This window comes from Ranitomeya imitator, chromosome 7 (genome assembly GCF_032444005.1).
Source record: "Ranitomeya imitator isolate aRanImi1 chromosome 7, aRanImi1.pri, whole genome shotgun sequence".
Classification (NCBI taxonomy): Eukaryota; Metazoa; Chordata; class Amphibia; order Anura; family Dendrobatidae; genus Ranitomeya; species Ranitomeya imitator.
In genome coordinates, this window is record NC_091288.1 from 214921916 (window position 1) to 214935959 (window position 14044).

The 14044-nt window shown below is 43.9% G+C and overlaps 2 protein-coding genes across 3 annotated transcripts in view; both read left to right on the forward strand.

Moving 5' to 3' along the window:
• Positions 1–14044, forward strand: part of ANTKMT (adenine nucleotide translocase lysine methyltransferase) — a 681321-nt gene that overhangs the window by 521722 nt on the left and 145555 nt on the right. The window lies entirely within an intron of this gene.
• The window catches only part of FBXL16 (F-box and leucine rich repeat protein 16), a 102266-nt gene that overhangs the window by 86093 nt on the left and 2129 nt on the right, over positions 1–14044 (forward strand). Inside the window, exons 2-4 of the mRNA XM_069734788.1 lie at positions 6520–7218; positions 12808–13316; positions 13790–13874. Coding sequence (XP_069590889.1) covers positions 6532–7218; positions 12808–13316; positions 13790–13874 — 1281 coding nt within the window. The 5' untranslated portion in view covers positions 6520–6531. The remainder of the gene's footprint in view (positions 1–6519; positions 7219–12807; positions 13317–13789; positions 13875–14044) is intronic.

Here is a 14044-nt window from a genome sequence, read left to right on the forward strand (position 1 = left end):
ACCACTAGGGGAAGCTCCCTGTATACAGAGATACATGATGAGATCCTGTATGCAGCCACCACTAGGAGGAGCTCCCTGTATACAGAGATACATGATAAGATCCTGTCTGCAGACACCACTAGGGGGAGCTCCCTGTATACAGAGATACATGATAAGATCCTGTCTGCAGTCACCACTAGGGGGAGCTCCCTGTATACAGAGATACATGATAAGATCCTGTCTGCAGCCACCACTAGGGGGAGCTCCCTGTATACAGAGATACATGTTAAGATCCTGTCTGCAGCCACCACTAGGGGGAGCTCCCTGTATACAGAGATACATGATAAGATCCCGTCTGCAGTCACGACTAGGGGGAGCTCCCTGTATACAGAGATACATGATAAGATCCCGTCTGCAGTCACCACTAGGGGGAGCTCCCTGTATACAGAGATACATGATAAGATCCCGTCTGCAGTCACGACTAGGGGGAGCTCCCTGTATACAGAGATACATGATAAGATCCCGTCTGCAGTCACGACTAGGGGGAGCTCCCTGTATACAGAGATACATGATAAGATCCTGTCTGCAGTCACCACTAGGGGGAGCTCCCTGTATACAGAGATACATGATAAGACCCTGTCTGCAGTCACCTCTAGGGGGAGCTCCCTGTATACAGAGATACATGATAAGATCCCATCTGCAGCGACCACTAGGGGGAGCTCCCTGTATACAGAGATACATGATAAGATCCTGTCTGCAGCGACCACTAGGGGGAGCTCCCTGTATACAGAGATACATGATAAGACCCTGTCTGCAGTCACCACTAGGGGGAGCTCCCTGTATACAGAGATACATGATAAGATCCCGTCTGCAGCGACCACTAGGGGAGCTCCCTGTATACAGAGATACATGATAAGATCCTGTCTGCAGCGACCACTAGGGGGAGCTCCCTGTATACAGAGATACATGAGAAGATTCTGTCTGCAGCCACCACTAGGGGGAGCTCCCTGTATACAGAGATACATGATAAGATCCTGTCTGCAGCCACCACTAGGGGGAGCTCCCTGTATACAGAGATACATGATAAGATCCTGTCTGCAGCCACCACTAGGGGGAGCTCCCTGTATACAGAGATACATGATAAGATCCTGTCTGCAGCCACCACTAGGGGGAGCTCCCTGTATACAGAGATGCATGATAAGATCCTGTCTGTAGTCACCACTAGGAGGAGCTCCCTGTATACAGAGATACATGATAAGATCCTGTCTGCAGCCACCACTAGGGGGAGCTCCCTGTATACAGATACATGATAAGATCCTGTCTGCAGCCACCACTAGGAGGAGCTCCCTGTATACAGAGATACATGATAAGATCCTGTCTGCAGCCACCACTAGGGGGAGCTCCCTGTATACAGAGATACATGATGAGATCTTGTCTGCAGCCACCACTAGGGGGAGCTCCCTGTATACAGAGATACATGATAAGATCCTGTCTGCAGCCACCACTAGGGGGAGCTCCCTGTATACAGAGATACATGATAAGATCCTGTCTGCAGCCACCACTAGGAGGAGCTCCCTGTATACAGAGATGCATGATAAAATCCTGTCTGTAGTCACCACTAGGAGGAGCTCCCTGTATACAGAGATACATGATAAGATCCTGTCTGCAGCCACCACTAGGGGGAGCTCCCTGTATACAGAGATACATGAGAAGATTCTGTCTGCAGCCATCACTAAGGGGAGCTCCCTGTATACAGAGATACATGATAAGATCCTGTCTGCAGCCACCACTAGGAGGAGCTCCCTGTATACAGAGATGCATGATAAGATTCTGTCTGCAGCCACCACTAGGGGGAGCTCCCTGTATACAGAGATACATGAGAAGATTCTGTCTGCAGCCATCACTAAGGGGAGCTCCCTGTATACAGAGATACATGATAAGATCCTGTCTGCAGCCACCACTAGGAGGAGCTCCCTGTATACAGAGATGCATGATAAGATCCTGTCTGTAGTCACCACTAGGAGGAGCTCCCTGTATACAGAGATACATGATAAGATCCTGTCTGCAGCCACCACTAGGGGGAGCTCCCTGTATACAGAGATACATGAGAAGATTCTGTCTGCAGCCATCACTAAGGGGAGCTCCCTGTATACAGAGATACATGATAAGATCCTGTCTGCAGCCACCACTAGGAGGAGCTCCCTGTATACAGAGATGCATGATAAGATCCTGTCTGTAGTCACCACTAGGAGGAGCTCCCTGTATACAGAGATACATGATAAGATCCTGTCTGCAGCCACCACTAGGGGGAGCTCCCTGTATACAGAGATACATGATAAGATCCTGTCTGCAGCCACCACTAGGGGGAACTCCCTGTATACAGAGATACATGATGAGATCCTGTCTGCAGCCACCACTAGGGGGAGCTCCCTGTATACAGAGATACATGATGAGATCCTGTCTGCAGCCACCACTAGGGGGAGCTCCCTGTATACAGAGATACATGATAAGATCCTGTCTGCAGCCACCACTAGGGGGAGCTCCCTGTATACAGAGATACATGATAAGATCCTGTCTGCAGCCACCACTAGGAGGAGCTCCCTGTATACAGAGATGCATGATAAAATCCTGTCTGTAGTCACCACTAGGAGGAGCTCCCTGTATACAGAGATACATGATAAGATTCTGTCTGCAGCCACCACTAGGGGGAGCTCCCTGTATACAGAGATACATGAGAAGATTCTGTCTGCAGCCATCACTAAGGGGAGCTCCCTGTATACAGAGATACATGATAAGATCCTGTCTGCAGACACCACTAGGGGGAGCTCCCTGTATACAGAGATACATGATAAGATCCTGTCTGCAGTCACCACTAGGGGGAGCTCCCTGTATACAGAGATACATGATAAGATCCTGTCTGCAGCCACCACTAGGGGGAACTCCCTGTATACAGAGATACATGTTAAGATCCTGTCTGCAGCCACCACTAGGGGGAGCTCCCTGTATACAGAGATACATGATAAAATCCTGTCTGCAGCCACCACTAGGGGGAGCTCCCTGTATACAGAGATACATGATAAGATCCTGCCTGCAGCCACCACTAGGGGGAGCTCCCTGTATACAGAGATACATGGTAAGATCCTGCCTGCAGCCACCACTAGGGGGAGCTCCCTGTACACAGAGATACATGATAAGATCCTGTCTGCAGCCACCACTAGGGGGAGCTCCCTGTATACAGAGATACATGATAAGATCCTGTCTGTAGTCATCACTAGGGGGAGCTCCCTGTATACAGAGATACATGATAAGATCCTGTCTGCAGCCACCACTAGGGGGAGCTCCCCGTATATAGAGATACATGATAAGATCCTGTCTGCAGCCACCACTAGGGGGAGCTCCCTGTATACAGAGATACATGATAAGATCCTGACTTAATACTTGGTGGTAAAACCCTTGTTGGCAAGCACAGCAGTCAGACGTTTTTTGTAGTTGATGAGGTTTGTCAGGAGGAATTTTGGTCCACTCCTCTTTGCAGATCATCTCTAAATCATTAAGTTTTCTATGGGATTAAGGTCTGGAGACTGGCTAGGCCACTCCATGACCTTAATGTGCTTCTTTTTGAGCCACTCCTTTGTTGCCTTGTCTGCATGTTTTGGGCCATTGTCTTGCTGGAAGACCCAGCCACGACCCATTTTTAATGTCCTGGCGGAGGGAAGGAGGTTGTCATTCAGGATTTTACGGTACGTGGCCCGATCCATTCTCACATTGATGCAGTGAAGTAGTCCTGTGCCCTTAGCAGAGAAACACCCCCAAAACATTATGTTTCCACCTCCATGCATCACAGTGGGGATGGTGTTGTTTGGGTCATAGGCAGCATTTCTCTTCTTCCAATCATGGCGAGTTGAGTTAATGCCCTTGACCTCAATTTTTGTCTCATCTGACCACAGCACCTTCTCCTGATCACTCACAGAATCATCCAGGTGTTCATTGGCGAACTTCAGACGGGCCTGCACTCTAGTCGCTGCTTCCGGACCCTATGATGATCAGTAAAGCCCCTGCATTCATGGAGGCGGGAATCGTCTCTATCTACATCTGATGTTTGCTTTTTAAGCATTTCTATCTTTTTGTTACAGTCATCTAGTGATTTAAGGGTTAATTGCACGCAGAACGTTGGTTTAATGACCCTCCATGAAAAGCGCTCACGCGTCTGTTCAGCCGCCCGGCAATAACTGAGATTATGCATCATTTCACCTGTCTGGAGGTGGCCATATTGATCCGCCGTCTCGCCGCTCCTGGGTTTACCGAAAATAGTCTTCTCACTGCGCATTAATCTTTACTACCACTTTAAAAATGGCCGCCCTCCACTCATTTAAGGTGATGTAGGGATTGTGGGAAATTTTGACTTCATTCTGATCGTAGATGTAATTTTTTTAGGGAAATAACCCCAGGATCATCGTGACGGGTGAGCACATGACCGCTCCGAGTAGAGTCTTCCCCATAGAAATAGCAGTTTCAGCACCATGGACAGCAGACATCTAGCTTCTGCATCTCTCGGTATCCCCGCCATGTACGCCATACTGGGCCATTTTGAGAATCATACTGTCCTCTGTGCTTTCGATAACAGTTTTCAGCAGTCTCATTATCATCAGAGACAGCATTGCAATTACAGGTAACACCTCTATGCACAGCATCCTCCAATCACAATAGGCGACGTCACAGCTGACCCTTCACAATGACCTCATGTAGCAAAGCCAGGCAGGACTGGGTTAAATCCTAGCACTGCAGGCCTTGATTAGATCCACCGGGCTTGATTTTGACTAAGAACCAGAACCTCTGTTCACTAGATATGTCAGTGTGCTGAAAGAAGCAGAGTCTAGTGTGCGGCTGGCGAATGTCCAGCCGAAACGTGAGCTGTAGCTGAGAGAAAGACGTGCATCTTTCTGGATGTAAACTGCATGGGTCAGCTGGGAAAGCTGAGCAGTCTGTGTGTTGGAGCTGCAGTTACCTTCTATGTGGTGCTGGAATCAGCTGGAGTTCAGGCTGGAGGTGATAATGAGACTGGTGGGATGGAGTCACTTCTGTGTATGAAGTCTGCTCTGGGAGAAAGGACTGTAATCTGTTCCGGTGAGCCCGCACTGACATATATGTATCTGCTGAATGAACTGTTTATTTTGCTGTTGTTGTACCTTTGTGCCCAGAAGAGGCTGTTTTTGGTTTGGAATCCCTAATAAAACTGCACCTGTTTGGACCAAACCGCATTGCTGGTGTGAAAGCTACCTAATGCCTCCCTGAGACAGTGAATCCCCAAACTTTGCACTCGCTCATTAGCTGCTTCACTATAACAGATAGGGGCGGAGTCTCTTCATTGCTGCTAATGCTCGTGCGCATTTCCTAAAACAACAGGAAGTTAGAGCCTAAAAAAAATCCCCAGTAGCCGGTGTGAAAATTACATCATTTCTAGTTTTTATCAGACTGTGATATAGAAAAAAAATTGCCAAAAATTTAATTATTTATCACAAAATCCTGATTTAAAGTCATTTTCTCTGACAACCCGTTGTTCTTGGATATTAAAGGGGTTGTCCAGTCGAAATCGATGTCTGCAGTCACTCTGTGTGATTGCGGACTTATGAATCGTACTGTATGCGGCGGGGATTCGGCTGTTTCTGAGCCAGAACTGGAGGGAATATATGCGTTATACTTACTCCCGGCCAGAGGCCGACTAGTGGGCGTGGCTTCTCTCCATACACTTGTTTTGCGCGAGGTCCCACCCCATTCAGTGGGCGTGGCTTCACTCCATACACTTGTGTTGCGCAAGGTCATGCACCGTCCAGTGGGCGTGGCTGACTAGTGGGCGCCGCTTCACTTCATACACTTGTGTTGCATTAGGCCATGCTCCGCCCAGTGGGAGTGGCTGACTAGTGGGCGTGGCTTCACTTCATACACTTGTGTTGCGCAAGGTCATGCCCCATCCAGTGAGTGTGGCTGACTAGTGGGCGCCGCTTCACTTCATACACTTGTGTTGCATTAGGCCATGCTCCGCCCAGTGGGGGTGGCTGACTAGTGGGCGTGGCTTCACTCTATACACTTGTGTTGCGCGAGGCCATGCCCCGTTCAGTGGGTGTGGCTGACTAGTAGGCGTGTCTTCTCTCCATACGCTTGTGTTGCGCGAGGCCACGCCCCGTCCAGTGGTCCTGGCTGACTAGAGGGCGTGGCTTCACTCCATACAAGTCAATTTGGACCAAACTACGCCTTTAAAGGGGAACTCTATCCATGATTGATATTGGCAAGGCCGATGCAGGGCTCATATTTGTGTAACGTGGTTACGATATTTTAAAAATGAGGTTCTACAAAATCCATGTATTGTTCTTGAATGAGCCTGAAATGGCGCAGCACAATTCTTTTTCCTGTGGGAGGAGCTTCGTTGTTTACTCATCGTCGCCCTCTGCTGTGTAAACCCCTGAATGACAGTCACTTATATGGCCGTTTTATGGGTTTTTTCTTCTACCTAACCTGTATTTTATTTTATTTTATTTTTTTTAGCAAATTGAAAAAATGTCGAATACAACAAACGGAGACACCAAGGCTCAGTGTTTGCCGCGTAATGGGCTGGTGAAAATACCCGGTCCCACCAATGGCCTGGGCTCTGCCAGCATCACCAAAGGGACGCCGGCAGTCAAGAACCGCATTTGCCAGCCGCCCTCCGTGCCATCCATCCTAAGTCAAGCCTTTCCCAAACACCAAGAGCATGTCGCCCCCACAGTGTTACCAATCCTTCCGCCTCCCCCGACCCACAGTATCCCGCTGGGCCTCAGCCCTGGAGAGGAGCACCCGCCAATCCCTTGTGGGCCCTCGCCGGACAGAGTCCAGGGTCAGGGAATGGACTGCCACCTGGCCCTCGACGAGAAGATCCTCAACCGTCTTTTCTGTTACTTCTCGGCTTGTGAGAAGTGCGTTCTAGCGCAGGTTTGCAAAACGTGGAGGCGGGTTCTCTACCAACCGAGGTTCTGGGTGGGCCTGATGCCCGTCCTCCATGCCAAGGAACTATACAATATCCTACCCACGGGGGAGAAGGAGTTCGTCAGTCTGCAGGGATTCGCTGTGCGCGGTTTTGATTCATTTTGTTTGGTCGGAGTGTCGGATCTGGATATCTGCGAGTTCATCGACAACTATCCCCTGTCCAAAAAAGGGGTGAAGTCTGTGAGCCTGAAGCGGTCAACAATCACTGACGCCGGCCTGGAGGTGAGAGATCGTTCATCGTCATATATATATAAGTATATATATATATATATAAGTATATACAGTAACTGCTATAATACTGCCCCTATGTACAAGAATATATCTACTATAATACTGCTCCTATGTACAAGAATATAACTACTATAATACTGCCCCTATGTACAAGAATATAACTACTATAATACTGCCCCTATGTACAAGAATATAACTACTATAATACTGCCCCTATGTACAAGAATATAACTACTATAATACTGCCCCTATGTACAAGAATATAACTACTATAATACTGCCCCTATGTACAGGAATATAACTACTATAATACTGCTCCTATGTACAAGAATATAACTACTATAATACTGCCCCTATGTACGAGAATATAACTACTATAATACTGCTCCTATGTACAAGAATATAACTACTATAATACTGCCCCTATGTACAAGAATATAACTACTATAATACTGCCCCTATGTACAAGAATATAACTACTATAATACTGCCCCTATGTACAAGAATATAACTACTATAATACTGCCCCTATGTACAAGAATATAACTACTATAATACTGCCCCTATGTACAAGAATATAACTACTATAATACTGCCCCTATGTACAAGAATATAACTACTATAATACTGCCCCTATGTACAAGAATATAACTACTATAATACTGCCCCTATGTACAAGAATATAACTACTATAATACTGCCCCTATGTACAAGAATATAACTACTATAATACTGCTCCTATGTACAAGAATATAACTACTATAATACTGCTCCTATGTACAAGAATATAACTACTATAATACTGCCCCTATGTCCAAGAATATAACTACTATAATACTGCTCCTATGTACAAGAATATAACTACTATAATACTGCCCCTATGTACAAGAATATAACTACTATAATACTGCTCCTATGTACAAGAATATAACTACTATAATACTGACCCTATATACAAGAATATAACTACTATAATACTGCCCCTATGTACAAGAATATAACTACTATAATACTGCCCCTATGTACAAGAATATAACTACTATAATACTGCCCCTATGTACAAGAATATAACTACTATAATACTGCCCCTATGTACAAGAATATAACTACTATAATACTGCCCCTATGTACAAGAATATAACTACTATAGTACTGCCCCTATGTACAAGAATATAACTACTATAATACTGACCCTATGTACAAGAATATAACTACTATAATACTGCCCCTATGTCCAAGAATATAACTACTATAATACTGCTCCTATGTACAAGAATATAACTACTATAATACTGACCCTATGTACAAGAATATAACTACTATAATACTGCCCCTATGTACAAGAATATAACTACTATAATACTGCTCCTATGTATAAGAATATAACTACTATAATACTGCCCCTATGTCCAAGAATATAACTACTATAATACTGCCCCTATGTACAAGAATATAACTACTATAATACTGCTCCTATGTACAAGAATATAACTACTATAATACTGACCCTATGTACAAGAATATAACTACTATAATACTGCCCCTATGTCCAAGAATATAACTACTATAATACTGCCCCTATGTACAAGAATATAACTACTATAATACTGCCCCTATGTCCAAGAATATAACTACTATAATACTGCTCCTATGTACAAGAATATAACTACTATAATACTGACCCTATGTACAAGAATATAACTACTATAATACTGCCCCTATGTACAAGAATATAACTACTATAATACTGTCCCTATGTACAAGAATATAACTACTATAATACTGCCCCTATGTACAAGAATATAACTACTATAATACTGCCCCTATGTACAAGAATATAACTACTATAATACTGCTCCTATGTACAAGAATATAACTACTATAATACTGCTCCTATGTACAAGAATATAACTACTATAATACTGACCCTATGTACAAGAATATAACTACTATAATACTGCCCCTATGTACAAGAATATAACTACTATAATACTGCCCCCTATGTACAAGAATATATCTACTATAATACTGCCCCTATGTCCAAGAATATAACTACTATAATACTGCTCCTATGTACAAGAATATAACTACTATAATACTGCCCCTATGTCCAAGAATATAACTACTATAATACTGCCCCCTGTGTACAAGAACATAACTACTATAATACTGCCCCCTATGTACAAGAATATAACTACTATAATACTGACCCTATATACAAGAATATAACTACTATAATACTGCCCCTATGTACAAGAATATAACTACTATAATACTGCCCCCTGTGTACAAGAACATAACTACTATAATACTGCCCCCTATGTACAAGAATATAACTACTATAATACTGCCCCTATGTACAAGAATATAACTACTATAATACTGCCCCCTGTGTACAAGAACATAACTACTATAATACTGCCCCCTATGTACAAGAATATATCTACTATAATACTGCTCCTATGTACAAGAATATGACTACTATAATACTGCCCCTATGTACAAGAATATATCTACTATAATACTGCTCCTATGTACAAGAATATGACTACTATAATACTGCCCCTATGTACAAGAATATATCTACTATAATACTGCCCCTATGTCCAAGAATATAACTACTATAATACTGCTCCTATGTACAAGAATATAACTACTATAATACTGACCCTATATACAAGAATATAACTACTATAATACTGCCCCTATGTACAAGAATATAACTACTATAATACTGCCCCCTGTGTACAAGAACATAACTACTATAATACTGCCCCTATGTACAAGAATATAACTACTATAATACTGCCCTTATTTACAAGAATATAACTACTATAATACTGCCCCTATGTACAAGAATATAACTACTATAATGCTGCCCCATATACAAGAATATAACTACTATAATACTGCCCCTATGTACAAGAATATAACTACTATAGTACTGCCCCTATGTACAAGAATATAACTACTATAATACTGCCCCTATGTACAAGAATATAACTACTATAATACTGCTCCTATGTACCAGAATATAACTACTATAATACTGCCCCTATGTACAAGAATATAACTACTATAATACTGCTCCTATGTACAAGAATATAACTACTATAATACTGCCCCTATGTACAAGAATATAACTACTATAATACTGCCCCTATGTACAAGAATATAACTACTATAATACTGCCCCTATGTGCAAGAATATAACTACTATAATACTGGTCCTATGTGCAAGAATATAACTACTATAATACTGGTCCTATGTGCAAGAATATAACTACTATAATACTGCTCCTATGTACAAGAATATAACTACTATAATACTGCTCCTATGTACAAGAATATAACTACTATAATACTGCTCCTATGTACAAGAATATAACTACTATAATACTGCCCCTATGTACAAGAATATAACTACTATAATACTGCCCCTATGTATAAGAATATAACTAGTATAATACTGTCCCTATGTACAAGAATATAACTACTATAATACTGCCCCTATGTACAAGAATATAACTACTATAATACTGCCCCTATGTACAAGAATATATCTACTATAATACTGCCCCTATGTCCAAGAATATAACTACTATAATACTGCTCCTATGTACAAGAATATAACTACTATAATACTGACCCTATATACAAGAATATAACTACTATAATACTGGTCCTATGTGCAAGAATATAACTACTATAATACTGCTCCTATGTACAAGAATATAACTACTCTAATACTGCCCCTATGTACAAGAATATAACTACTATAATACTGCTCCTATGTACAAGAATATAACTACTATAATACTGCCCCTATGTACAAGAATATAACTACTACAATACTGCTCCTATGTACAAGAATATAACTACTATAATACTGCCCCTATGTACAAGAATATAACTACTATAATACTGCCCCTATGTACAAGAATGTAACTACTATAATACTGCCCCTATGTACAAGAATATAACTACTATAATACTGCCCCTATGTACAAGAATGTAACTACTATAATACTGCCCCTATGTACAAGAATATAACTACTATAATACTGCCCCCTATGTACAAGAATATAACGACTATAATACTGCTCCTATGTACAAGAACATAACTACTATAATACTTACATAGGTCCCTATATATCGCATAAGCCCCCACACAGTCCCCCATATACAGTGTGACTTTCCATTTAGCCTCCCTGCATTTCGTATTAGCTGTCACATAGCCCCCTATATTCAGTATGAGCCGTTACATGGCCCCCAATGTACAGGATAAACCCACACACAGCCCTCTATACACAGTATGAGCACCCAATAGCACCTCTATATGTAATATGAGGTCACTCGCAGTAAGATCTATCCACACAGCCCCTCTATATGCAGTATCAGCCCCCACATAGCCCCACATGTATAGTATGAGCCCCCACTGAGCCTCCCTATATTCATTATGAGCCCTCACAAAGCCCCCTATATACAGGTATACATTCTATAGACAGATACTCTCCTCGCTTGTGTCTCCGTGTCGCCCTGCTCCGGTCTCTGGTGCGCTGACTCTCCGCACAGTAGATGCGATGTAGTGACGTCATTTATTCTGCTGTCTCAGTCGCACGCGCTTATTGGTGGAAGGAGCCGGCCGCTTCGTTTTCCACCAATGTATTCACCGCTGTCTGTACCTAAGGATGCAGATAGCGGTGATATCGGGCGGCCGGTAGCAGCGGGCTGGGGAGAGTGTGGGCCATGAGTCACTCTTTTCAGCCCTTCGGCTGTCTCGGTCCGTGGGCCGGATCAGAACAGACACAGGGTCGGGTGTGGCCGATTTAGGTCGAATTTAAACTCAGGCACCCTGGGAATCAGCGGTACAGTTCGCGCTGTTCCCCGGCGCCGGGTGCTGAAGAAAACAACTCACATCATTGTCCCCTTCTCATGCAGTCATCAGCACTAGCAGAGGACAATGTTGAGAGTTGTACTCAACTGATAACAGCGAGAGCAGGTGCCGGCGGATGGGAGTGTTCATCAGGCGCCACCTACGCTATAAATAAATAAGTTTTTAAAAAAACGGTGTGGCTTCCTCTGCATTTTTGATAACCAGCCAGGCAAAACTGACAGATGCGGGCTGCAATCCTCAGCTGTCAGCTTTAGCAAGGCTGGCTATCAAAAATACAGGGGTCCCCATGCAATTTTTAAAATTGTTTAACTCCTGCACAACATGCGCCGTACTAGTACGGCACATGTCATGTCTCACCCTGAGCTGAGCCCACATCTTTTCTGTTTTGAACAGCTGACGTGCCCGAAACAGTTGCGGGTGGAATCGCGATCCACCCGCTTCTATTAACCCATTTAATGCCGCTGTCAAATTCTGACAGCGGCATTTAACATGCGCTTCCAGCAATCGCGCCAGAAATCCGCCCATCAGTGACCCCATCACGTGATCGCGGCGTGGTTTTAACTAATTTTTTGTGTGTGTGTTGAGCAATAAAAAGATGCTCCCATGATTGCAGGATGCTGATAATGTGACGTCTTTGATGTTCTGTTCTTGGTGCCGACTCTGAAATGTTCCCTTTTCCCCAGGTGATGCTGGAGCAGATGCAGGGGGTGGTCCGGCTGGAGCTGTCTGGGTGTAATGACTTCACAGAGGCCGGTTTGTGGTCCAGTTTACATGGACGCATCACTTCTTTAAGTGTCAGTGACTGTATCAACGTGGCGGATGACGCGGTAGCTGCCATCTCCCAGCTCCTCCCCAACCTGGGGGAGCTAAACCTGCAGGCCTACCATGTAACGGACACAGCGCTGGCGTACTTTACTGCCAAACAGGGCCGAGCTACACATACGCTACGCCTCCACTCCTGCTGGGAGATCACCAACCATGGCGTGGTCAATGTGGTCCACAGTCTGCCCAACCTCACTGTCCTCAGCCTTTCTGGGTGCTCCAAAGTGACAGATGATGGGGTGGAGCTGGTGGCTGAAAATCTGAGAAGACTACGAGGACTGGACCTGTCATGGTGCCCCAGACTAACGGACACAGCATTGGAGTACATTGCATGTGATCTGCACAAGCTGGAAGAACTTGTCCTCGATAGGTAAGTAAATTGGAAAAGATAGCCATTCTATAGCTATTTTAGCATCAGGAACCACAAAATGCTTCTATGCCACACCTTGCAAACACTCACTTTTGTCAGCCTTGGGAAACTTTCATTTCAGAGATCCCTTGAGACCCCATAGCAGGACCGTAAGGTTTCCTAAAATTCACATTGATAAACACTTCATTTTCGGTGAGTGGATGCTTATCAGAATGGTTTCTCTGAATCCATCACACCACCCCACTAATCCTTGCTGATCCCCCAAAATCTTACATTAACTTTAAGTTGCAGTACCACATTCCAACACTGCTGATGGGTAAGCAGTCATAGAAATCTATGCAATAGCGCCCCAAGCATTGATTTTAAAATAGAGTATTAAGATGAATGAATCCTAGCCCAACATGACAAGGCCTTGACTGGTGGCACCATGTCCATATAGAAAGACCGATATAATGCACTATTGCTCTCCTCAGGTGTGTACGGATCACAGACACCGGACTCAGCTACCTGTCCACAATGTCATCACTACGCAGTCTGTACCTCCGTTGGTGCTGCCAGGTAATATCGTGGTGTAGTCTATGTTCTGTATCTTTGTGTATCTGAGCCACTGCATCTATTGCTATCCTGTGTAATATTGTCTACCTGTATATCTAATCCTGTCATGTGTGATACTGTTGGCTAAGCTATGTATCTAATCCTATCATGTGTGATACTGTTGGCTGAGCTGC